At 43.2% G+C, this 27,174-nt stretch overlaps 3 protein-coding genes across 3 annotated transcripts; all 3 read right to left on the bottom strand.

Annotated features, from left to right (window-relative positions):
* Positions 1–2,200: 2,200 nt before the first annotated feature.
* Positions 2,201–3,166, bottom strand: LOC128847192 (olfactory receptor 10A7-like). Its single transcript, XM_054046554.1, has one exon. The coding sequence runs from the start codon at positions 3,164–3,166 to the stop codon at positions 2,201–2,203; it is 966 nt and encodes a 321-aa protein (XP_053902529.1).
* A 4,802-nt stretch (positions 3,167–7,968) lies between these two features.
* Positions 7,969–8,901, bottom strand: LOC128848023 (olfactory receptor 49-like). Its single transcript, XM_054047731.1, has one exon. It carries the CDS (start codon positions 8,899–8,901, stop codon positions 7,969–7,971), a length of 933 nt encoding a protein of 310 aa, XP_053903706.1.
* A 16,846-nt stretch (positions 8,902–25,747) lies between these two features.
* LOC128848142 (olfactory receptor 5V1-like) lies at positions 25,748–26,677 on the bottom strand. The gene has a single exon (XM_054047941.1). The coding sequence runs from the start codon at positions 26,675–26,677 to the stop codon at positions 25,748–25,750; it is 930 nt and encodes a 309-aa protein (XP_053903916.1).
* Between the last annotated feature and the right edge of the window lie 497 nt (positions 26,678–27,174).

Here is a 27,174-nt window from a genome sequence, read left to right as displayed (position 1 = left end):
ACAGAATTTAGGAAAACAACATCCTCAAGGCACCCCTCTCAGTCTGATCTCACCACCCCTGGCAGACCTGGTTCTGGTCAGCATCCTCAGGAGATGCTGAGTCTCACAGCCACATCCTGTTTCCAGGTGCTTTGCTCAGGGAATTTCCCAGCTCCAAATTGTACCCCTGTTTGCTTCTGTGTAGGGAGTCAATCAAATTCTGTGGCCCTGCCAGCAGAAAACCCATTGTTCCAGGATAGAAGAATCAGTATGTGTTGATGGCCAGTGATGGATCTCTCCCTGTGAGTGATTTCCAAGGCATCCTGCACTCTAGCAGGGGCAGCAGTGCTCAGAAAAGACTGATGCTGTCAGAATGGGCCGCTTTTTCACTAGCATCTGGATGTTCTAAACCAACAAGGAGGTTACAATGGAAAACAAAGGTCTCAATGAATAATCACAAAATTGCTAAAGCACATAGGCATGCTATGTCACCAGCCCTGTACAAATCTAACTCTGCGTTCATAAATTCTTTGTGAGTGAATTTCCCAGGTGTTTTTATTTTTGTTTGTTTTTTAACAGAAAATGCTGTTGGTAGGAGATTAGAAGTCATTTAGGCAGTTGTAGTTGTCAGACATTCATAGAAACGTAGGGTTGAGAGGGATCCCAAGAGGGATCAAGTCCAATCAAGTCCAGCCCCCTGTGCTAAGACAGGAACAAGTAAACTTAGAGCAGCTTTGCTAGGTGTTGTCCAACCTGTTCTTAAAAACCTCCAATGATGGGGATTCTACAACCTCCCTTGGAAGCCTGTTCCAGAATTTAACTGCCCTTCTGGTTAGAAAGATTTTCCTAATCTGTAAACTACATCTCCCTTGCTACAGATTAAGCCCATTACTTCTTGTTTTATCTTCAATGGACATAGAGAACAATTGATCACCTTCCTCTTTATACATACTTGAAGATTGTTGTCAGGTTCCCCCCTCAGTCTTCTTTTTTTAAGACTAAACCTTTCTTCCTGTCAGGTTTTCTAACCCTTTGATCATTTTTGTTGCTCTCCTCCAGACTCTCTCTAATTTGTCCAAATCTTTCCTAAAACATGGATGTAATAAAATACAGACCAGACTTTAAATGTGATCTGCCCTTCTGGATGCCTCCTTTGTAAGCTGCCCCTTTCTGAGACCCTTCTCCAGTCCCAGGAGTGAACCCCGTCCATGTGGTCAGCTCATGCCTCTACTTCTCTCTGGGGTGGGATCCTGAAATCCAGATGCACTTCAACGGGGTCACCAGTTTCCCCCTTCATGGGTGCCAACCCCATTACCTCTCAGGTCCAGATGTGCTTGGACTCTGCCAAAGTTCCCCTTTGGGACCCTGTAGTCAGGAATCATTTGCAGTGACACAGAACCAGAAGTATTTGTCTAAAACATGCACAGTGCTTAGAGAAGCAGATTTTTAAAATAACAAAATGACCTATAGGACCCATTGTCGTCCTTACGTTTGGCATTCCCCTCCAGCCCCCTGGTAGACATGACCCACCCTTAGTGTCTCCTGTTCTCTCTGGGCACCAAGTTACAGCTTGACCACTGCAGTTGCTGCCTCTCACTCTGTCCGTCTGTCTTTCTTCACCCTGATGGCTCTGTGTCTTTTTGTCAGGTTCCAGCAGAGCTGACCACTTCTTTTTTAACCCTCCAGGGTCTTTTCATCTCAGCCCTAGCCTTAGGAAGAGTAAAACATTCTCTTATGGATGGTACCAGCCAGGTCAGTTCTTCCCCAAGTTGATGACCCAGCCCATTGTTGTCTTAACCCTCTGAAGTGGGAACCTCACAGGCTAAAATATTTGAGTCATTGTTTTATCCTTCATGGGTTCCTTAACAGCACACTTTACAACCTCCTTTGCTTTAACATTACACAGTCATAAATCACAGGGTTGGAAGGGACCGCAAAAGGTCATCTAGTCCATGCCCAAAGGAGGACCAATCCCCAGACAGATTTTTGCCCCAGATCCCTTAAGGACCACTCAAAGATTGAACTCAGAATCCTGGGTTTAGCAGGCCAATGCTCAGACCACTGAGCTATCCCCCAGTTAGATGGCAATATAGTATTAAAAAGTGAAATGAAATTATACATCATATTGTTAAGCAATAATACAGATATTTTCCCACTTTGAGACACCTCCCAAGTTGAGATACTTTAATGGGGCTCAATGATCAGAAAAAAACAACTGTATTTATGAGAACAAAGAAATGTTACTCCTAGTCAAGAATTTCCTCAGAGCCTCCTTGACTTCTTTGTTCCTCAGGCTGTATATGATTGGGTTGAATGCTGGAATAATGACCGTGTACAACAGGGCAAGGGCTCGATTGGTGTCCACAGACACATTGGAACTGGGCCTCATGTAGGTGATAAAGCCGCTGCAGTAGAATAAGATGACTGTGATTAGGTGTGAGGAGCAAGTAGAGAAAGCTTTGCGTCTCCCCTCACCTGAGTGCATCTTCAGAATGGTCCAGATGATGCTTGCATAGGAGATGATGATTAAGATTAAGGGGACTATTGTGAACACCACAGTGAGGAAAGAAAGAATGGCATTGATGAGTGATTTGTCCGTGCTGACCAGCCTAAGCACTGAGAGGACGTCGCAGAAGAAGTGGTTGATTTGATTCGGCCCGTGGAAGGGTAACATGAATATGGCTGCCGTTTGCTCACATGCCACCAACTTGCCCATGATCCACACCACAGCTGCCAAGCTTAGGGTGACCTTTCTGCTCATGATGAGCGAGTAACGCATTGGGTTGCATATGGCAACGTACCGGTCATAGGACATAACAGTCAGCAGGCCACACTCTGTGCTGCCAAAGAAAAGGTAGAAGTACATCTGGACTGCACAGCCTAGGAAAGAGATAGCCCGCCTCTCTGAAAGGAGGTCGGTCAAGGTCTTAGGGATGACCACGGAAGTGTAGCAGATCTCCAATACTGACAAGTTCCTGAGGAAGAAATACATGGGGGTGTTGAGGGCCAGGTCAGCAAACGTGACAGCGATGATGAGGCCATTTCCTATCAGTGTGAAGAGGTAGATGAGTAAGACGAGGAAAAAAAGAAGGGGCTGCAGATGCTGGAGGTCTGAGAAGCCCAGGAAGATAAAGTCTGTCACTGCAGTTAGGTTTTCTTCCATTGCTCGGTCCTGTTGAGACCACATAGGTATTTAGATCCCTCTCAGGGGTTTGCATGGTATCTCATAATAGATAGATAGATAGATAGATAGATGATGATTGTGTGAACACAGATCAGGTGTTCCGTCTCTTGGATCTTACTCATCTCTGGTTGGCAATTCTGACACCATGTCCCACACTCACCTGAGGAACGGACATTGGTAGTTGCTGTGTCCACTCCAGAGGGGCAGTTGGGCCACACCTGAGTGCTGTTGTGACCCCGTGCACTTGGTCACAATGCCTGGAGTGGGGGGCTGGGGACATCCCCCGGGACAGGCACTGCAGGAGCCCCGACTGCAGGGTGAGTCATGGACACACACAAAAAGTCATGAACAAATGGGAAAATCACAGTGTCTGTGACTTCTTTCCCATTGTGACAGACATGCAGCCCTACGAATGATTATTAAAGAGCACCCGCACATTTGTTCCCACTTCCTTACCTCACACGGTGCCATCCCATTAATGAGAATGAGATACCAGAGTGTTGAGAGAAAAAGCACTAGACAAACCAACAATAAACAGCCTAGACACATGGCTGGTCTTGTCTAATCTTACACTTCACTGCCAGCTAATGTAGTTAGATTTACCTCTCACGTTACTGGAACTCAGCTGGACCAATTTCTATTCTTCTAGAAAGATAAGATTCTCTGGTGTGTCTGTGGGACTCTCAAATCTGGGTAAGACGAGAGACAATCCTGTAGATGAATATATTGTAGGTGTCTTTGAAAATGACATTGTAAATAGATAGAGTTGATAGGCAGATAGATGAATCATTCATTACCATTAGTCACCTTGATAGAAAGATGTTATGCATAATACCTTTGATAAAACAGAGAGAAAGAAATTAAGAACAATTCTGTAGATTAGATACATAAGAGTAAATTAGATTGAGTGATTAGATGAGAGAGAGTGAAAGAGGTTGTCTATTTTTCCTTCAATTCTGGAGATAATTTAGGTGTTGATGACGCCATAAAATGAACTTAGGGTCATAATAGTAAAGAAGGAAAATGCCTCAGACTGTCCCACAAATACCTTACTCTGAGCAGTCAAAACTTCCCACTTCTGAGCAGTTCCATCAGTTCCGAAACTGACTTATCTTGACAGAAGCTTCTCTGCTAGTGAATATCAGACGTTGATCCTTTCTGCACTGTTCAGTGACCACTGGGATAAAATCCCCAGGGTTCTCTCTGACTATGGGTGCCTGGGAGTATTAGTAATTGTATTCTGTTTGTAAGCACTTGGATCAATTAAATCAACTCAGCAATAAAGAAACTACCATTAAATTCAGTGATGGTGGGATCCAAATTGCAGTGTCAACTGTACTTGTTGATAAAGGTCAGAATATTGGTTTACTGACAGTTCACCAAGCATTGACAGTTGACATATTCTTCATCATTATTAAGATGTATTTGTTGCAATAAGGACCTAAGCCCTTAGAGCCTGGAAAATTTATATAAGCTTCTCAGGAACAGGCTCCTGAAGGACATGTAATAAAGATGTATAAATTGTATCTACAAATGTCAAGAACAAATATAATTGATAGGTAGGCCAAAAGCTTTTAGCAATAATTGCCAGTGATCTCAACAGCATAGATCTTGGTGGAACTAGTGTGAGATCTGACTAGTCTTTAAAGAGACATGGTGTTCACTTCATCATGATCTCAACATCCAACTTGGAACACATTGATCTCCATTGTTGGCACGCTCAGGATGGAGCTGAGAACTCACTGGACCATGGGTAGTTATTAACTCCCCTCTCATCCCTTGAATGAGTTCTTAAAGACAGAGTTGAGGCACACTGGTCAAGAGTGTGTGTAGGGAAATTCACAGGGCCGTTTCCAACCTGTGATAGATCTACAGGAAGCCAAGAACAGCATCCTCCATGGATGTCAGCTCTTCCCACCATTAATTTATAAACCTCCAGTTCAGATCTATCCCCTGGCAGGCGTGACTCCAATTTGTTACCACATGATGGCTACTTGTTGTCTCATGTGAAATGTATGCAGTGGTTCCCAGACCAGCTCCCAGTGAACAAGTCTCCATGTCTAAAATATATTCACGAACAGCCTTGGAAATAATTTTCAAACTTCTTGGTAAATTCATCTCAGTGGCCAAGGGCTAGTGGTGAAATTCACTCCAGTGTCATTCCCAAGCCATTCCCATTGGGGGTAACTTTCAGTGTGAACTGGACAATCATCTCCCTTTCACTCCTTTGAAAATCCTAGCCTAAACCTGCAAAGGTCTTGAGTGGTGCACAGGCCTGGAGTGTATTTGACATGGAAGGATCATGGACATTGAGCTAGCCTGGGACACCTGGATGCAGGCTCCCCAAGACAGGGCTGAAGCAGGTTAGTGGGACAGTGTGCTGGAACTGTCAGTACTTCAGCCTTAGCCTGAGCTGTTTGATGGGCCACTGGAGGAACTCTGTCCTCATCTGCAGAGTTGCATTATTGCCTTGTTTTATAAGGGTTTTCTTCACCTTCCTCTCAGACATCAGATCTTTGCAATTGACAAAGTTATGACACTGATGGCAACAGTGTCAGCCTTTAGAGCCAATCTTTTCTTGCCCATGATTTTCACCAATCATGATTATTAAGAAGAGGCTGTATACGAATAATAAAACCTCTGATTGATAAATATGTTTGTGAATAACATAGTAAGGACACTTCTCCAATGACCTGAGAGAAGTCTGTTCCAAGAAGATCGACTGTTATAGCAGGTAGCTGAGCATCAGTTTTTCTGGGTTCAATTCCTAGCTCTGGGAGAGGAGTGGGTGTAGCAGTTAAAGTGTGGGGTGGGTGTCTTGGGGGCAGATGGGAGTCAAGTTTTTTAGAGAACAGGGCACATCAGGGAGCTGGCTCTGAGTATTTATGTATTTCATAATCTCTCTCCTCCTTCCTGTGGAGGCCAACTATATTCTTTAATTGATAGCTCTTCAGTGAAGGCACCAATTTTCAATTATACCCTTATTATGGGCAAATCAATATATCCCCGGTCTTTATTGGATCATCTGAGGATTGATATCACTCCCTACATGGTTGTAGAGTTGGATTTTCAAAGGAGTCTGCTGGACATAGGCTCCCAAATGCAAATCAAAACCAAGAGGAGTTGGGTGACTGACAATCTCAGCCTTTATTATTTTAGCCATATCATCAAGGTCTACAAAAATGACTGAGTGACCATAGGCTGGTGGACAGAGTCTGTGATGGTTTCATTCCCCTGAAGAAAGTCTCAGTTTTCAACACTCTGGGAAGCACTGGGGAAATGGATTCTTATTCTGGGATATGATTCCATTAAAACACAAAGGTGAATACTCAGAATCATCCAACTCCTATTGACTTTGAATGGCATTTGGGAACCTCCTCAATTAGAATGTTGTGAAAATCCAAGCGGGTTGTCAATATAGTTATGGAATACACATCTTGCACATCTTGATAAATTTCTTCACACCCCTCCCGTCAAACTTTTCACACTCCAGATGTCAAAATCGGTTCTCGCCCCTCAGTGCTGGTTGGTCAGGGGGCAATGCTAAGAGAGTTGTTGGGGGCAGTGCTAAGGGGGACATAATGTAGGTCCTGCACCCATTGAGCATGTGCTCTGGGGCACAGGCAGGAACTTTTGCTGGTAGTTCCTCCTCTCCCCTTGACCAATCAATACTGAAATCCAGAAATCACAACTGTCAATATCTCCTGAAACCACGCTTCCCAGGGCATTTGTCATGAGTGTTTGGTTTTATCTCCAGCCCCCATGACACCTTCTGAATCCTGTCCACACTCCTATCTGTCTGTTGGTCTCAATCTAGGGCTCCGTGCAGGTCCCATGGGAGTGTAAGCCAATTGGTGGGGCCTTGTGGCAGTGGGGCCCTCAAACCCCAGACCAACCTGAGAAGGTATATAGGTCAGAATCCTGACCTCTAGTCAGTCAAGTGTTGACAACTTTTGCATCCCCAAACTATTTTGAAAATCACCACCTCAATAGATAGAGTCAATAGGTAGATAGATGAGTCACTTATTTCGATGACAAGTATCAGAGGGGTAGCCGTGTTAGTCTGGATCTGTAAAAAGCGACAAAGAGTTCTGTGGCACCTTATAGACTAACAGACGTATTGGAGCATAAGCTTTTGTGGGTGAATACTCACATGCATCTGACGAAGTGAGTATTCACCCACAAAAGCTTATGATACTATACATCTATAAGGTGCAACAGGACTCTTTGTTGCTTATTTCGATGAGTTAGCTTGAGAGAGATCATGATGCACAATCCATTTCACCATGATTGCACCATCGCACTGCCATAATATGTGTACCCCATAACCACATCTACATAACTGTCATGTATTTCATAGTCTTTATTATTTATTATTTGTATTTCAGGATCAACTAGGATCCCCAGTAATAGACCAAGACAACATGAGCTAGATTCACAAAGGGACATAGATGTTCCGGTGCTGATAATTGAAGCAACTGATTTTTAGGTACCTAGAAATTCAAAGGGATTCACAAAGCCTCAGTTTAGGCACCCGGCTCCCTACACAATGAATGGGGAGAGGTAGGCACCTAAAAATGGGATTCACAAAAGCCAGCATGCTCAGGGGTTGCTCATCTAGGCTAGCCAATGGGAGATTCCAGGGAGGTGCCTAACTGTCAGCTGTGAACACTTTCTTGGGGTAAGGCACCAAAGGTGTTTTTCGCAAGAGGCCTGGGGAATGAGAAGGATGACTCATTCATCACTCTTAGCTCAGTCATTTGGGTACTCAACTGGGAGGCGGAATTTCAATTTCCCCCTCTGCCTTAGGAGAAAAGGGATTTGAACAGGGAACTACTCCTCCTCAGGGAATCTTTCATCTGCTGGTTCCTCATGCTGAAGATGAAGGGGCTCATGAGAGGGGTCACCACTGTGTTGAGCAGGGCCACCAGCTTGTTGAGCGAGGTGTCGCTGCCCGAAGGCCGGACATACATGAAGATGCAGCTGCCATAGCCCATGGTGATGATGATGAAGTGGGAGGAGCAGGTGGAGAAAGCCTTCTTGCGTCCTGAGAGGGATGTTATCCTGAAGATGGTGGCAACAATGTAGGTATAGGACACCACCGTCAGGATCAAGGAGCCCAACAGGATGGCGGAGGAGGTCATGAAACTCAGCAGCTCCACAAAGCTCGTGTCCACACAGGACAGCTTCACCAAGGCCAAGCTGTCGCAGAAGAAGTGGTCGATCTGGTTGGCATTGCAGAAGGGCAGGGTGATGACCAGGATGGTGGGGGTGATGGTAGCCAGGAACCCCATTGCCCACGACCCCACCACAAGCTGGAAGCAGTGCTGAGCATTCATGACCATGGTATAGTGCAGTGGATTGCAGATGGCCACATAGCGGTCATAGGACATAACGGCCAGCAGGACAAACTCGCTGCAGCCCAGAAGGAAGTAGAAGTAGCACTGAGTGATACAAGCCAGGTAGGAGATGGACCTGTCACCCTTCAGGAAGCTGACAATCACCTTGGGTAGGACAGAAGATGTAATAAGGATCTCCAAACAGGAGAGGTTCCAGAGGAAGAAGTGCATGGGGCTGTGGAGGTGACGATCTAAGAGGATGATGGCGATGATCATGATATTGCCAGACAAGATCAGCAGGTAAGAGGCCAGGAAGCCAACAGCCATGAGGCATTCCAGATGGTGGGGGTAGAGGAAGCCCATGAGGATGAATTCAGTCACGTTGGTTTGGTTCCACATGGGTACATTGGAGCTATCTGTGCGGGGTAGAGGGAGGATGGATGGAATAGGGAATAATGTGTCAGATGAACAGGAGAAAAGAAAAGTAGAAAAACAGAAGAGTAGAGAAGAGGAAAGAAAAGATCAGAAGAGACTATAAAAGGAAAAGGAAGAGAGATAAGGAGGAAAAAATGATAAAATGTAGAGGAGGAAAGCAAGGGTGAAATAAGAAAAGTGAAGAAGACAAAAGAACAATACAGCAAATAAAAATTTACCCTGTGGTCAAAGGGTGGGATGGGAAGAACAACAAGTCAATGTGAGCAGGGAAGGGAAGACAATGAGAAGAGGAAATAAATGGCAAACAGAATAGGAAAGAAAAGCAGAGGAGAGAAAAGCCCAAAAAATAAAGAAGAGCAGAACTGGGTGGAATTGTTTCCCTGTCCAAATTTTTGACTTTTTTAGAGGTATGGGGGAGAGAGAGGAAGAAATAAGAAAAGTTTTCAGCTGAAAACTCTTCAACTTTCTGATTTTTATTTTCTTAATGAAAAGTCAAAAATTGTCCACAGAAAGCAGACACTTACCACAAAGTTTTTAGTTTAATTGAACCCCCCCCCTTTTTTTTTTTTGGTAAAAAAAAAGTTTTGATAGAAATATTTGGACTAGGCTTAAAAATAGGGAAAGAAAGAAAAAAGTAAAAAAAAAGGAAAGGAGAAGTAAAAGTTAAAATAAAGGAATAGAGAAAAGCAATAAAGGAAATGAGAGGGTGAAAATTAAAGTAGAGAAATGAAGAATGAGAATAAAAAGGAAAGGAGAAAAAAGATAAACAAAAAATGTAGGAACCAAAAAAAATCAAAGTAAAAGGAAGGAAAGAAAAAAAAACAAAAAGGAAGAAAAAAAGATGAGTGAAAAAAAGAAAGGAGAAAAGGGAAATGAAAATATAAGAAAAAAGGTTATCAAAAATGGAGATAAAAGATATTAAAAAAGAGAAGAGGGAAAAGAAAAACAACAAAAGGAAATAAATAAATAGAAGAGGGGGCAGAACAGTTACTCACGTTAGTCTAGGACTGTGATGTTAGGAAGATACCATAATGCCAAACCGGCTAGACACAGATTGAGCCCTGTGCCTCAGTCATCAACAACTACTGTAGAACAAATTCTTGTAGGATAATTTTTAAATTCTAGTCCCTGCTCTTTTGGATTAAATGCTAAAGTAGTTTATTCTGAACTTCTTCAAAGACTGTAAAGAAGTAATCATTCTGATTTTTCCCTTCATGTCAAGTCGTGAGAAGCCCTCAAAGAGCACCCGCAACATCAGGGTCTTTTGACTTGTCCAGTGGGTATTGTCACATCTAAGCGAATTGTACTTTTATATGTTGACTCTAGTTCTTCTGGTCTCAGGAATGATCTACTTGCCATTCTCTGTGAAGTAGGTCTGCCTCAACTGGGTGAGGCTGATTAGTTTAAATGATCACAGGTACCCCAGGGGATCCACTCACTGGAGAATCCCAGACCCACTTTTTGAGAGGTATATGAAAAGATAAAAAAACATGACACTTTCTTTCCAATACATTTTAACTAGGTTACCATCTGTGAACCCAACTACTAGTACCTTTCAGAATGTTTTAGTCTTTGTCCATATGTCATAGGCTCACTTGTGATGGCAAAGACCTTTAATGTGTCATTTAATTCATTTCTTGTGCCTCCTACCATATAATTATTGTGTTCCTTACACTTCTTTGTTACGCAGCATAGTCCAGTGGGTTATGCACTGGTGTGGGCAACAGGAGATGCTCACTTCTAATTATATCTATTCCATTTACTCAGGGCAGGTCCTTTAGCACAAAGACCCAGATCCACAAAAGCATTTCGGTGCCTAACTACTGCTGTGACAATTGGGCCCATAATTTTTGGCTGCTTGGGAATTAACTATGGAAAGTTCACTAATAAATGTTATCAACAGGTTAAGTCCCAAACACCAGGAACTTTAACAATAACAGCTCCAGCCCATCTCAACTAATTTCTTTACTTTCCCTCCAAAGGACAGTTATTATCATCTTTGATGCCATCTAAGAGACTGATGGACAAGGGTTGTTGTTTTTCCTTCTATAACTCTCTTCAGCTAAAGTGACAGGGAGCGAGGGACGTTGTTAAAATGAAAGCCTTATTTAATACCTTACATTTCAAATGCTTTAACTGTGCTTTCTTTTTTTCTTTACCTTTAATAAAAGGTTAAAAGGATTTTAATGGTATCTTTGCCTTGGGATTAAGCAGGCTGAGGCCTGTGTGTATCAAACCCTGAAATTTGTTTAACATTGTTTGATGTTGGCCAGTGACAGGGTTATGCTAACACCTCTGACTTTCTGTGCCCACATAGTCCATCTTAATTAACACAACACTACTACTTTAGACACCTAAGTTCAAAATTTAGGCATGACTGAGATCCTCAAAGCCCCCACTTAGCTGTTGCCTAACCCTGTAAGTGCCTTAATTCACTTGATGCCTAAAGTTTTGCTGCAAAAGTCCCCTATGTGCTTATGTTTCTGCCTCTAGGCATGCACACTGCTGCCTAACTTGAGGTGCCTGGTTGCCTGTCTCAAGTCTAAGCCCCAGCCAGATCCTCAAACCAGGTGAACATAGGCATTACTGCACTTTTTTCTCCTGTGGAACTTGATCTGGTTGGTGGGTTCTGAGCATGCCAAAATCCACACAAAACAGTGGAGGGGGGAAGGAGGATTTCCTTCATAACTAGGCTAGGAGGGATTCGATTTTTATTGGTAAATATTAATGTCAATTTCACCAAAGACCCACAAACTGAAAAAAAAAATTCAATCGATAATCAAAATTGACAGATAGGCAAAGGAAAAAAATGCTACCTGAGAACTTATTACAATTTTATTTAAGGATATTTACTTTGTATATTTTCACATGTGATGTGACAATGTGTATTATAACATTTTATTAATCTTTATCTTTTTGAAACTCAGCATCTACTGTCATTAAATAATTATTGTATGATCCCCTCCACCATAATTTCCTGCATCTGTGAAAATTTAAAAAGATAAACATTGTGGGGATGGGGGGGAGCTTAAAACCCCTGATTTTGCACAACTGTGAAATCCTAAATCAATAACAATTGGGGGGATCGGGAAGCTTAAAGATAAACATCAATAATATTGCTCAAAATTATTTTTTTTAAATGAATTCTGCCAACCTGACTCATAACTTGTAACCCAGGGGTAGGGACACACACGGGGGATGAGGGACCCAATGTTCCTAACCTCTTGTTTCTGGTTTTCAGTGGGTGGCCAAGGCCCAGATCTACAAAGTGACTAAGGCATTGCAATGTGTTGCAACACCTAATTTTAAGACACCAAGACAGCCAGTGGAATCCACAAGTCCTGATTTAGGCACCCAGGCTCCCTATACAATGAATGGGAAGAGATAGGCACCTAAGAATGGGATATCCAAAAGCCATTATGCTAGAAAGAAAGAAAGAAAGAAAGAAAGAGGCAGGAATAAAAATATGGCTACTTCCATGCCCATGAGGTCAACAAACTTGGGTTGCAGTGGGGGAACAGTCAAGCAATTCCAAAATCAAGGGATATTTGCTGGAAATGAGCTGCCCCCAACCCAACATACTGGAATTCTATTTATTCTGTAATAAACTACAACAGATAAGTTTATTTATTCTAGGCCTATGGTCCAGAATTTTTAAGGTATTTAGGGGCCTAGTGGGATTTTCAAAAGCATCTAGGTGTCCCTGATCCTTTGTAATAAATGGGGTTTAGGCACCCAGGTGCTTTTGAAAATCTCGCTAGATGCCTAGATAGCTTTACAAATCTGGCCTCAATTCTCTGATGCCCCCTGCTGCTACCAACTCACATCCAGGCACCAGTTTGTTATTATGTTCTCTGTCATTGGGTGAACAGCTCATCCTAGATACACAACAATGTCTAGTAGCAATCCCATCACTGTTGTTCCTGATGTGGCTGGCAAAATCAGGGATAAGAACACACTAATGGACTTATCCCAGGCCCCTCACTGACACAATACATTCCCAAGTTGCTGTTGAACTGGGATGCAGGAATCCATGGACACTAATTGTACTTTGGCTGCTGAGTCCAAAATTGACAGTGTAACAAGCCTTGTGGATGGGGGGAAGTGGTAGATGTGGTATATCTTGACTTTAGTAAGGCTTTTGATACTGTCTTGCATGATCTTCTCATAAACAAATTAAGGAAATACAACCTAGATGGAGCTATTATAAGGTAGGTGCATAACTGGTTGGAAAACCATTCCAAGAGAATAGTTATCAGTGGTTCACAGTCAAGCTGGAATGGCATATCAAGTGATCCTGCAGGGATCAGTTCTGGGTTGTGGTCTGTTGAATATCTTCAGCAATGCTTTAGCTAATGGCATAGAGAGCACACTTTTAAAGTTTGCAGATGATAACAAGCTGAGAGGAGTTGCAAGTGCTTTGGAGGATAGGATTGAAATTCAAAATGATCTGGACAAACTAGAGAAATGGTCTGAAGTCAATAGGATGAAATTCAATAAGGGTAAATGCAAAGTACTCCATTTAGGAAGGAAAAATCAGTTGCACACATACAAAATGGGAAATGACTGCCTAGGAAGGAGTACTGCGGAAAGGGATCTGGGAGTTATAGTTGATCACAAGCTAAATATGAGTGAACAGTGTAACACTGTTGCAACAAAAGCAAACATCATTCTGGGATGTATTATCAGGAGTGTTGTAAGCAACACAAGAAGAAGTAATTCTTCTGCTCTACTCCGCACTGATTAGGCCTCAACTGGAGTATTTTGTCGAGTTCTGGGAGCCACATTTCAGCAAAGATCTGGACAAATTGGAGAAAGTCCAGAGAAGAGCAACAAAAATGATGAAAGGTCTAGAAAACATGACCTATGAGGGAAGATTGAAAAAAATGGGTTTATTTAGTCTGGAGAAGAGAAGACTGAGAGGGGACATGATAACAGTTTTCAAGTACATAAAAGGTTGTTACAAGGAAGAGGGAGAAAAATTGTTCTCTTTAACCTCTGATGATAGGACAAGAAGCAATTGGCTTAAATTGCAGCAAGGGCAGGTAATGTTGGACATTAGGAAAAATGTCCTAATTGTCAGGGTAGTTAAGCACTGGAATAAATTGCCTCGGGAGGATGTGAAATCTCCATCATTGCAGATTTTTAAGATCAGGTTAGTCAAACACCTGTCAAGGATGGTCTAGGTAATACTTAGACCTGCCATGAGTGCAGGAGACTGGACTAGATGACCTCTTGAGGTCCCTTCTTCCAATCCTACAATTCTATGATTCATGAGATTAGCTCTGTCTCATCAAGCTTGTCCTATGGCAGCTGCTCTGATGTGAAAGACATTTTCTTTAAGCAGGTTGGAGCTGGGAAGTGAAGATTGGAAAAAGGCGAGGGAAGTGCCCTGATCTGTGGACATAATCTCAGTGAGATTCCCTGCACCTAGCTCCTTTATGCCTCTTTGAAACTCCATGATGGGGAGGAGACATGAGTTAACCAGGGTCCCAGAAAGCATCTGTAGTAGGGCAGAAATTGAGTCCAACGCCTCAGAATCTAAGAGCAGTGCTTTACCTACTAATACATGCTCCCTCACCATGCACAGCAACAGATCACTATCCTTTAAGGTGAGATTTTTAGGGTTGGTTGACATTTATTAGCACACACAGAAAAAAAAAACAGAAATATGAGCTTTTCCACAAAACCAAAATTTTACATAGGAAAAATGTTACTTATTGATTGATTGATTTATTAATGGAATGTTTAATTTCTTGCTTTTTCAGAGGTGGCTAAAATAAAAGACATTGTCATTCCCCCCATGCACACATGATTTTCTCACATATTTCCTGCCCCCCTTCACTCCACATCTCTTTTTTTCCTTTGGAGAAAGTGAGGTAAAGTAAAAAAAAAAAAAGAGAAAAAAGTGGGTAGTGGGAGAATGAAGGTAGCATGACCACTCCTATACAGAACTGGACTGGAATTCAGTAAAATCTATGTTTTATTCCTGGCTCTCCCCTCCCTGCTTTGTGCTTCTGGTATTCTATCTGTAAAACAGGGATAATGATAGTAACGTGCTTTGAGATCTATGGATGGAAAGCATTATACAAAGCAAGCTATTATTAAAATTGAAAACTATTTTTGTTTTCCAAAAAAGAAATTAAAAGGTAAATTTCTGTTAGAATTTAATCTTTAATGTTTAAAATAGAAAAGAAAACTTGGATTAGAATACCAGTGAAATACAAACTTTCATTTTCTTTGCTTCAGAAATGTAACCATGATTGTTTGTTGTTGTTTTTTTCAAGTCAAATATTTAATTGAACTTTTTTGTTGGGAAAAAGTGAGTTTTTCAACCACCTCTAATGATTTTCAAAAATGTTAATGGGAGTTCAGCATCCATAATTCCATGGCAGCTTTGAATATTTCACTCTAGATGCGCACTTGGAAACATTTATGTCTTCACCGTTTTCAGATCTGGTGCTTAAAGTTCGGCACCAAAATCCATGAGCACCATAATTCAGTGACTTAATTTTTCAGAGATGTTGAGTACATGCTATTCCTGCTCAGATCAATCAGGCATAATTCTTTCTCTTCATGGAGCAACTAGAAGGGGTAAAAGAACAGCATTGTATTAAGGTGGGTTCAGATGTTCAGTACATCTGATATCAAGGCAAAGAATTGGGCTTCGGAATCCCCTGAATCGGTGATTCTCAATTTTCCATTGCAATTCCCCTTGCATCTTGTGAAGATCTAGCTGGCATCTCCCTCTTATTTAGCATCTGTGATTCCCATGATCAGAACCCCTGGACTCTGAGAATCTCCACCTAAGTGCACTCCCTACAAATCCACATTCTTCCCAAACCAGAACCTCTACACCCCATCACTAATCTGTGGACCCTGGGAGGTGTGCACCATCAAGGATGCAGGAAGATGAATGGAGACAGTGGTTAGTATGGGGCTTGTTTCACAATGTAGACCACTCCTGTTCGTTGGTGGAGATCCTAACGTCTATTAAAGCAGGATTACTCAATATTGGGGATGAGGACAGAGATATAGAATTTAGTAAACAAAGGAAAACCCAAGCAAATGTGTTTGTTAAGGTGGAGTTAATGTTAATTTAATATCAATAATGTACTGGGATTACATCATAATTATATCATCACTGTTCTCTCTGCAGGTATATTTTGAGGTTAAAAAAATGGAGAAGAGGAACCTCACCACCCCAGTGACAGATTTTTTCCTCTCGGGCCTCACCGAGAATCCTAAGCTGCAGTGATTCCTCTCTGTGGTTTTCCTCATCGTCTATGTGAAAACCTGGCTGGGACACTTCACCATCATCACCACCGTGATCACTGACCACCAGCTCCACACCCCCATGTACTTCCTGCTGGCTAATTTTGCTTTCCTGGATGTCAGTGACTCATCAGTAAATGCTCCATATTGTGGTTCTTTTGTCTTTCTCGAAAAATTCTATATTTTCAAAATTTAAGTACTAAAGAGGTTGTTCTACAGTCATAATCATTTAGGCACTTCTTCCTCAACAGGTCTACTCCTCCTATGTATCAGAACTTGATTTTCAGATCCAAAAATGAATTATAACTATTGATACTCCTGTTAAGACCTCCAGTATAAACACTGCTCTGAGAGAACAGCTTCATGCTATTTCTAGAGAGAAAAGCTGGATGAGATCATTTCTTTTATTGGACCATCTTCTTTGGGTCTGTGAAACAAAGTCGGAGTGTCACAGCTAAATACCAGATGTACTCCTGGGGGAATTCTGTGACAAAAAAAAAAAAAAAATCTGCACATAATATTTTAAAATTCTGCATATTTTAGTTGTCAAAATAACAGAATATAATCATGCCAGTTTCAATTATTTTCATAATTTATTTCAAAATACCTATCAGCAAGTATGTCTGTAACAATACAGATTAAAAAAAAGATTCAGAAAATGTTTTTTTGACAAATAGATTCCTTACTTGACATATTAATACAGAACTTTGAGTAATTCATTTAAACTACAATACAGAAACATATTTCCTGCTCCCCTCAGAAGCAGTGCAAAGACTTGGGGGAGTAAGGGGTAATGGAGGAGCTGAGGGAAAAGGAAGGAGCCTGGGAGTGGACCTGGAAGGTTATTGGGTGTGGGTGGGTGAAGTATGGAACAGTTTATTTTGGGGAGGGATTGTTAGGGATTTAGGGAGCCTCCCCTGTGCAGACTCTGGCTAACCCCGAGCCTCTCCCATTCAGTCAGGCACATCTGCCCCTGTTCCCGTGTGTCCTTGCACCCCCCTGTCCCCATGTAGCCCTGGAGCCTCCCTCCCCCGTCTCCATGTGGCCCTGGAGCCCCCTTCCTATTCAGCACCTGGCTTGAAGCTGTCATCCCACTAGCTCCTGAGCCTGCACCCCAGTCTGTCCCCACAACTAGCCCTTCTGAACCCCAGTCTGTGACCCCCACAGCAGCCCCATGTGCCCCAGTCTGCCAACTAACCTGGCTCCACCGGCAGGCTGCTGCGAGGAGCCAGCTGCTAGTTGTTACTGCCAGTCAGCTGGCACCACAGCAGCCTCTGGTGGGCAAAAGGCAGAACTGCAGCACTTCTTCAGCAGAAAGTATTTTCTACATAAAAAATTCTGTGCATGCGCAGTAGCGCAGAATTCCCCCAGGAGTAAAGATAGAACAGATAATTTAGCTTAAGTAGTTGACACACATTGCAAGGGATCATTCAAGGTGAAGTGGCCCATTAACACCCCACCAGTCATAGGAAGGAAAGGAAGAGGGGGAACATTAAATGCCCTAAAGCAACTATGTGCTTAAAACCAGACAATCATTACTCTCTCAAATGAACTCACACAGTAAACGGATAAAGGACAAAAACACCACATCACCTGTGGGTGAACACTTTTCACAAAGCAATCACTCTATATCTGACCTATTAGTCCTCATCCTCAGAGGAAACCTGCACAACACTGGGTAAGCTCAAAAGTTTGTCTCTCTCATCAACTGAAGTTGGTCCAGTAAAAGATATTCCCTCCCCAACCTTGTCTGTCCAACATCCTGGGACTGACACAGCTACAGGAACAGTGCATACTCGTTATTTCTGCCAGTAATATATTTAAAAAAGCACTGTCAAACAATTTCAAATTAATATCCCCTATATCCCCTTGTTATCCCAGCCCTTGTTTCCCCCCGACAGAACTCTACTCATGCACTTCAGTCCTGATCTGCAGCACCCTGAGCTCCCCCCACCCATGCACAGTTCTGTCGTTGTCCCTCAGTCATGAACTGCAGCCCCTGCTATCCTAGATTTAGTTCCCCCCCACCACCAATCTCTGCTGAAGTCCATTAGTCCTCAGCCACAATCCCTCTGCTATCCCAGGATTGGCTCCTTTCACAGCTTTCGTGACATGCCTCGGTCCTGACTTACATTACCACTACTATTCCTGTCCCAAAACTGCTCCCCAGCTCTGCCAACACATCACAATAATGAGCTACAACCACTCTGTCATTGCTGTCCTACCACAAACGCACACCACTGATAATGCTCTCAGTCCGGACCCTCTGCTAGTCAAGTTCACACCCACCCACACACCCGTCTTTGAATGCACTGATCCTGAACCTTGCTAGCCCAGGCCTGTCATCTTCAGAGCTCTGGTATTTGTGCTGATTCCGACCTGCCAGGCCAGCCCTGGGACAGAGCTGAGCTCTCTCAGTGCATCACAAAACAGCTTGCACTTTCCATCCCCTATGTGTGCGCACACACACACACACCTTACTTCCTCCAACATATCAATAACATACAGACACACATACACACTGAAACACTCATTTCATGCAGCAAGAAAACAGGGCTTGTTACCACCATCAGGGCATAACACTGACACCCAGTTATTCCTGCACAGAGACGAAGGCTGATCTTGGGTTTAAGGCACTTGACTGGCCCTCAGAACACTCAGCTCAGTTCCTGGCTTTGCCCCTGACACTGCATGTGGCGCTGAGATGGTGACTGAGGTTGAAGTTTACACAGCAAAATTAATGGGACTTGTATCTCCAAACTCCACAAGCAGGCTAGGAAAACCTCAGTCTTAGATACCATGGACCAGACCTTCAGCTGGTAGAAAATGGCCATAGCTCCATTGGAGTCAAAGGGGCCAGATACCCGCTGGTGTCAATGGGCCATAGCTCAATTGAAGTCAAACTCCTTGTGTGATTTACGTAAATCACTTAATCTGCCCTGTGCTTCCATTTCCCCATTGGTAAAACAGGGATAATCGCACTTCTCACCCTCACAAGGGTGTTATGACATTAAAGTATGTTCATGACTGTGAGATGATCAGACACCACAGGGATGAGTCCTATGTAAATACCAAGAACATATAGATAGGTGGATTTGCAGCATCTGAGGATACAGTCTTCTGTGCCTCAGTTCCCCTCCCTTTAACATGGGGCTAATTCCATCTCCCTACCTCACATGAATGATGGGAGGTTACATTTATCATTGGTTGTGGAGTGTTCAGAGTCTACCATGCTTAGAGGCATTTAGTTACTTACATAGATATTGTAGTCCGAAACAATGGGCCCCAACCCCACTGAGATCAAAGACCAAGCTCCCATTGGCCTCGGTGTTACCAGGACTGGGGCCTACGTGTGGTACTTGCTGATGAATTAACAATACAGAGGCAAATCTCTGTGGGTGCCTGAGGCACTGCAATCCCATCCAAATTTCAAGTGTCTCCAACATAGCTAACGAGCTGTTTTGGTTTAGCAATTTTAGACTTCTACTTTAGGGCCAGAAGGGACCATCATGATCATCTATTCCGACCTCCTGCACATGGCAGGCCACAGAACCTCCTCCTTCCCCTCCTGTAGTAGACCCATAACCTCTGGCTGAGTTATTGAAGTCCTCAATTCTTGATTTAAAGACTTCAAGTTACAAAGAATCCATCATTTACTCTAGTTCAGATCAGCAAGTGACCCGTGCCCCATGCTGAAGAGGAAGGCGAAAGTGGGTGAGACCCACCTATCTATAATAATTCTCTGAAGCCTTCTTCATCTGGTGTCCCATCTCTGGCCATTGGAGCTATTTGCTAATAGCAGTCACAGATGGGCCATATGCCATTCTGACCGACAGATGGGAAGCATTTGGAAATGGATCGTGATAGAAAAGTAAAAAGAAGAGCCTGAGAGTACGGCTCATATCAAAGAGATTCTGTTTCCTTTATGTGATCACTAGATGGCAGCACAGGGTCACAAATGAGTAGGAAGCAGCATTATAGGAAATGGATGGAAGGAGACAATAATGTATAGGTTTTAAGGCCAGAAGGGACCACTGTGATTGTCTAGTTAACCTCCTGTTTAACACAGGCCATAGGACTTCTGCGAATTAATTCCTGCTTCAAATCCAATAGTTGTGATTGAACTAGAGCAGATCTTACAAAAATAAATTCAGAAAGAGGCAGATCATCTATGAAATGAGAATGATGAATATGAATAAAATACATTGAACATCACATTACTATTGTTAAAACAATGAGGAGTCCTTGTGGCACCTTAGAGACTAACACAATTTATTTTGGCATAAGCTTTCGTGGGCTACAACCCACTTCATTAGATGCACGGAGCGGAAAATACAGGAGCAGGGCCAAACTGGACAGTCTCCATGCAAAAGGATAAATGGACACAAAGCTGACATCAGGAATCATAACATTCAAAAACCAGTAGGAGAACACTTCAATCTCCCTGGTCACTCAATAACAGACCTAAAAGTGGCAATTCTTCAACAAAAAACTTCAAAAATAGACTCCAACTGCAGAACTGGAATTAATTTGCAAACTGGACACCATCAGATTAGGCCTGAATAAAGACTGGGAGTGGTTGGTTCGTTACAAAATCTAAACCTAATTTCCCCAATACTAATTTCCCCCTATTGTTACTCACACTTTCTTGTCAACTGTTTGAAATGGGCCACTCTCATTCCCACTATATAAGTTATTTGTCCTCCCTTGGTATCCTGCTGTTAATTGAATTGTCTCGTTAGACTCGTCAGCCTCTATTTCCTAGGTAACTTTAACCACTATAAGGAACAGCCAGCATGTATTTGTCAAGAACAAATCATGCCAAACCAACCACATATCCTTCCTTGACAGGTTACTGGGTTGGTGGATGAGGGAAAGCAGTAGACGAGATATATTTTTATTTTAGTAAGGCTTTTGACACAGTCCCACATGACATTCTCATAAACAGACTATGGAAATGCCGTCTAGACAAATTATTATAAGATGGGTGCATAACTGGTTGAAAGACCATACTCAAAGAGGAGTTATGAATGGTTCACTGTCAAAGTAGGAGGATGTATCTAGTGGGGTCGCACAGGGTCAGTGCTGGGTCCAGTACCATTCAATATTTTAATTAATTACTTGGATAATGGAGTAGAAAGTATGCTTATAAAATTTGCAGATGACACCAAGCTTGGAGGGGAAAAAAGCACTTTGGAGGACAGGATTAGAATTCAAAACAACATTGACAATTTGGAGAATTGGTCTAAATTAAACAGCATCAAATTCAACAAAGATAAGTGCAAAGTTCTTCACTTAAGAAGGAAAAATCAAATGCACAACTACAAAATGGGGAATGACTGGCTAGGTGGTAGTACTGGGGAAAGGATCTGGGGTTATGGTGGATCACAAATGTAATATGTGTCAACAATATGATGCAATTGTGAAAAAGGCTAATATCATTCTGGGGTGTCTTAACAGAAATGTTGTATGTAAGACACGGGAGGTAATTGTCCCACTCTACTCGGCACTGGTGAGGCATCAGCTGGAGTACTGTGTCCAGTTCTGGATGCCACACTTTAGGAAAGGTGAGGACAAATTGAAGAGAGTCCAGAGAAGAGCAACAAAAATGATGAAAGGTTTAGAAAACCTGACCTATGCAGAAAGGTGAAAAAACTGGGCATGTGTAGTGTTGAGAAAAGAAGACTGGGGGGACCTGATAAGGGCTGTTATAAAGAGTATGGGGATCAATTGTTCTCCATTTCCACTGAAGGCAGGACAAGAAGTAAGGGGCTTAGATTTAGGTTAGATTTTTTGGAAAAACATTCTAACTCTAAAGACAGTTCAACTCTGGAATAGGCTTCCAAGGGAGGTTGTGGAATTCCCATCACTGGAAGTTTTTAAGAACAGGATGGAAAAACACCTGGCAGGGCTGGTCTAGGTTTCCTTGGTCCTGCCTCATCACAGGTACTGGAACTGATGACTTCAGGAGGTCCCTTCCAGCCCAAGAGTTCTATGAATCTGTGATTTATTACCCTGTTCAACAGGGGACCACAAGTGGTCATCTAGCCCCACTACTGCTGTGGAGAGAGGAATCGTAGCTGTGGCCAACTACCCCCTGCCTCTGGTGGAGTTTTAGTTCTGCGGTGAGTGCTGGAGTCCACATATGCTTGTGTGCTGATACAGGGAGGGCTAATGCTGTGCCATGCTTCTCCATGGGTCACCTGGGGTGAGGCCAGGCTCCTGGACTGTCTGCCTGGCACCATCCAGAAGAACTAAGGTTTAGCGTCACAAATTAGGCATGGGGACACTGAGTGTCACCAGGCCTAACTTTTAGGTATCTAGAAAACCACTGGGAGTCTGGGATTCACAAAGGCTGAGTTCAGCTCTTACGGTCCCTGTACAATGAGTGGGAGGTGATAGGCATCTCAGAATGGGATTTGCAAAAGCCAGAATGCTGGTTGGGGAACCAGCTAAGCAGGGCCGGCTCCAGGGTTTTGGCCGCCCCAAGCAGCCAAAACCAAAAAAAAAAAAAAAAGCCGCGGCCGCGATCACAATCGCAATCTGCGGCGGCAATTTGGCGGGAGGTCCTTCACTCCGAGCCGGAGTGAGGGACCGTCCGCCGAATTGCCACCGAATACCTGGACCTGCCGCCCCTCTCCCGACCGGCCGCCCCAAGCACCTGCTTGAGAAGCTGGTGCCTGGAGCCGGCCCTGCAGCTAAGGTAACCAATGGGAGATGACAAGGAGAGGAATGTGTGCAAATCCCCGCCCCTCTCAGGCAGTTCAACACCTACGTTGTTTTTTTGCAAGTGGGGGAAGGAGGAGCTCCCCCATAACTTTTAGCCTAGTGGTTATGAGACGCACGTGGGATATGGGAGACCCCAGGTTCACATCCCCCATGCACCTGAGTGGCAGAAGGGATTTCAATAGGGCTTTGCCACCTCTCAACCCACTGCCCTATGTGATATTCTGACAGGGGGCTCACTCAATCTCTCCTGTTGGAGTCATTCCAGTGTGGATAAATAATGAAAGTCATTGGAGCAGGGGGACTGGATTCTGGGTCTCCCAGCTGAGTGCTCTAACCACCAGGCTACAGAGTCATTCCCGGTCTCTCTCTGTCTGGCCTACCCAGAGCAGAGCAGGAATACTCCCTCTATATACATCTCTAGGGAATTAGCACCTGCTCAGCTGTAGGCCTCTCTTTCCCCAAGGCCTCTTCTGCTCTAGCAGGGATGGGGTAGTCCCGCTTTGTCTGAGGATACCCTCCCCACTCCTGGAAATTCTGTGCTCAGATCAGGGCCCCAGAATGCCAGAAGGCTCCCAAATAAAAATAGACTCATGTGCAATGGAAAAACCTTTCTGGAAAGGAAAAACTGCCTTCTCTGAGCTACTAGTGAGATGCTCAGATACTATGGTGATGGAAGTCATATAAGTAGCTATAGATTCATAGGCCAGAAGGGACCATTGTGATCAGCTAGTCTGACCTACTGTATAACATAGGCCAGAGAACTGCCCAAAATAATTTCTAGAGATCTTTTCAGAAAAAAAAATCCCATCTTGATTTAAAAATTGTCAGTGATGAAGAATGTACCGCAACCCTTGGTAAGTTGTTCCAATGGTTAATTAATCTCAGTGTTAAAAATGCACACCTTATTCCTTGATGGCATAGATAGGATAGATTAGATTGATTTCATATTCTTCTTCAGTATCTATTTTATTTTATGTAACACCCTTTTAGACAAAATATACCCCATACATTTTGCAGAGAAAAAAAATACATGTAACAGGATTAAATAGTACACAAAAGCAGAGGGAAATGGACATAATTAGTATAACTTAATGAGAAATAAACACAGGCAAATGAGAAATACTATAACTAAACTTTTTTTGTCATTTTGGGCTTGTCTATTACAAACTCTTGGCTGGGAATGGTGTGTCAGCAGAGCCCCATAGTGGCATAGATACACCATCTGCCTGAATGACATAAACTATGGCATCAGACACACTCTTCTGTCAGCATAGTTGCCTGTACACCACGGATTTTGGTGGCATAGCATGTCAGTGAGGGGCTGTGATTTTTTCACACTCCTAGTCCACATAGCTATTTGGCAAACTTTGCAGTTTAGACCAGACCTTCCATAGTACTTCTCATCTAAAGATATGAAATGACTTTACAGATAAAAAAACGCTGGGAAGTTTTGTTTTGTTTTTTGAAGGAGGCTAACTCCCAATGGGAGATGGGCACCTAAATTCCTTTGGCTCCCATGAAAATCCAAGCCTCAGCCTTTGAGGGAGTTAGGCAATAGGGAATGGTCAATTCACCCACTACTAATATGCACCCATATCAGGGATGGAGCATCAAATCTCTGTAACAAATGAAACACGGCAGAGGAAGTTTACAGGCCTGTGGACTCTTACTCCCATAAGTGAAGGAATTCATGTGCATTCGCAGGAGGGGAGAGGATGTAAGTCAATCCAACAATTACTTATGGCCATGATTTTCAAAGGGGCATAAGGGAGTTCATTGAAAAATCAATGGGAGTTGGGTGCCTAATTCCTTTAGGAACCCTTGGAAATCTGAGTCCACATGCTTAAGTAGTTGAAAGGCTGGCCCAAAATTTCATTTTTTAAGTCAAATTTATATCATAGAATCATAGAAATGTCAGGCTTTAATGGACCATGAGAGGTCATCAAGTCCAGCCCCGTGTGCTGAGGCAGGACCAAGTGAACCTAGACCAGACCTGAAAGGTGTCTTTCCAACCTGTTCCTAAAAACCTCCAGTGATGGAGATTCCACAACCACCCTTGGAAGCCTGTTCCAGAGCTCAACTCCCCTGAGAGTTAGAAAGCTTTTCCTAATAGTTAACCTAAATCTCCCTTGCTGCAGATTAAGCTCATTGCTGCTTCTCCTACCTTCAGTGGGAATGAAGAACAATTGATCCCTCTCATCTTTAGATGAGCCATTAACGTATTTAAAGCCTGTTATCTGGTCCCCCCTCAGTCTTTTTTTTTCAAGACTAAACATGGACACCTTTTTTCACCTTTTTTCACCTTTCCACATAGGTGCTAAACCTTTTATCATTTGTGTTACACTCATTTGGACTCTCTCCAATTTGTCCACATCTTTCATAAATATGTGAAACACATTCAAGGCCACACAGCAACTAACATTATGTTTATAAATTAAGGTTGAGTTTAATTGTAATGTTCTATTGATGGATCCTTTCTCAAACTTTCCTAGTGATTGACCTCCACATTTAATAATAACATTTAGCACCCCTATAAAAGCTTTCATGCATAGATATGAAAGCTCTTTGCAACAGTCCTGGGGCTTCAACTCAGCTGCTCAAACCCCTAGACCCATTCCCCTCCAAGACTCATGAAATGTAACCTAGGATCCTGACTCCCAGCATCCCCCTTTCTAACCACTAAAACCCACTCCCTTCCCAGAAAGCAGAATAGAACCCATGAGTCCTGACTCCCAGAACCCTTATGTTCTAACTTACTACATCCCATTCATGGAAATAGATACCAATGCCAGTATTGTTGATTCTCTTAGAAGAACATTTTCCTCACAAGGACCTTTTTCAGGGCTCTCTTCACATCCTTGTTCCTCAGAGTATAGATCAATGGGTTTAACATGGGGGTGACGATGTTGTACAGCAGGGAGATTAACTTGTCATTATCCAGTGAGTAGCTAGAGAGGGGTCTAACATAGGTGAAGATACTACTCCCATAGTAGAGCAGGACTGCAGTGAGATGTGACACACAGGTGGAGAAGGCCTTGCTCCTCCCCTCAGGGGAATGTATCTTCAGTATCCTTGAAACAATGTATCCATATGAAAGACCAATGCACAGGGTGGGGCTCCACCCCAAGAAGATGCTGGATACCAGTATCATGGTGACATTGAATGAGATGTCTCCACAGGAAAGAGACAGCAGGGGTGGAATATCACAATAGAAGTAGTTGACCCTGTTGGCCTCACAGAAGGGCAGGTGGATGGTGAGGAATGTGTGCAAGGCTGCATTGAGTGCACCACTAAGCCAGGAGACTGAAACCAGCAGAACACAAAACTTCCTGTTCATGAGCAGCGTGTAGCGCAAGGGTTTGCATATGGCCATGTAGCGGTCGTACGCCATGGTGGCCAGCAAGATGCACTCTGCACCCACAAAAAAGAGGAAGAAGTAGAGTTGTGCTGCACACCTTGCATAGGAGATACTGCTCCTGCCTGAGAGGAGGTGCACCAGCATCTGGGGCACGGTAGTGGTGGTCTGGCAGACGTCTAGGAGGGAGAGGTTTCCCAGGAAGAAGTACATTGGGGTTTGGAGACGTGGTTCCACCAAGGAGACGAAGATGATGAGAATGTTCCCCAAGATGGTGAAGATGTAGATGATGGAGATAACCCAAGACAGTAGGAAACGTAACCCCTGAATATTTTGAAATCCAAGAAGAATGAATTCTGTTGGCGTGGATTGATTCTCCATGACCACATCTTCACTTGTCTGCAGCAGAGAGGAGAATGGTCTATAAACAAGGAAAAAGGAGTTATGATAAAAGAATTTGCATATTTCAGCTTGGTCACTGGCAGAACCAGGAGTCTAGAATTTCTTTCCACTAATCCTCTGTAACCATTAGATCCCATTTCCCTCTCAGATCCAGGAATAGAGGCTAGACATCCTGACTCTCTGACCCTGATCTAACCCCTAGAACCTGCTTGCCTTCTGGAGTTTGTACTAGATTCCAGGAATGTCACTGCTAGAGCACACACCATTCCCAGGGCTGAGGAATGCTCGTGGCTCCTAGAACTCATTCCTCTGACCACTACAATACACTCCCTCCCAGAGCCTGCAATACAATTCATGAGACCTGTCTCCAAACCCCCTGTGCTAATCCACTAGCGCCCACTCACCTGCCAAAACTTGGAATAGAAACCAGGAGTGCTGACTCCCAACCTCTGCTTCTCTAACCAATAGACCCTACT

The sequence above is a fragment of the Malaclemys terrapin genome, chromosome 13, assembly GCF_027887155.1.
Source record: "Malaclemys terrapin pileata isolate rMalTer1 chromosome 13, rMalTer1.hap1, whole genome shotgun sequence".
NCBI lineage: Eukaryota > Metazoa > Chordata > Testudines > Emydidae > Malaclemys > Malaclemys terrapin.
Note: the sequence above shows the minus strand (reverse complement) of the source record. Positions and strands in the feature narration are given on the sequence as shown.

Bases quoted from the DNA above. Each gene is read 5' to 3' on its own strand.
- LOC128847192 (XM_054046554.1), bottom strand. From the start codon at position 3,166: ATGTGGTCTCAACAGGACCGAGCAATGGAAGAAAACCTAACTGCAGTG.
- LOC128848023 (XM_054047731.1), bottom strand. From the start codon at position 8,901: ATGTGGAACCAAACCAACGTGACTGAATTCATCCTCATGGGCTTCCTC.
- LOC128848142 (XM_054047941.1), bottom strand. From the start codon at position 26,677: ATGGAGAATCAATCCACGCCAACAGAATTCATTCTTCTTGGATTTCAA.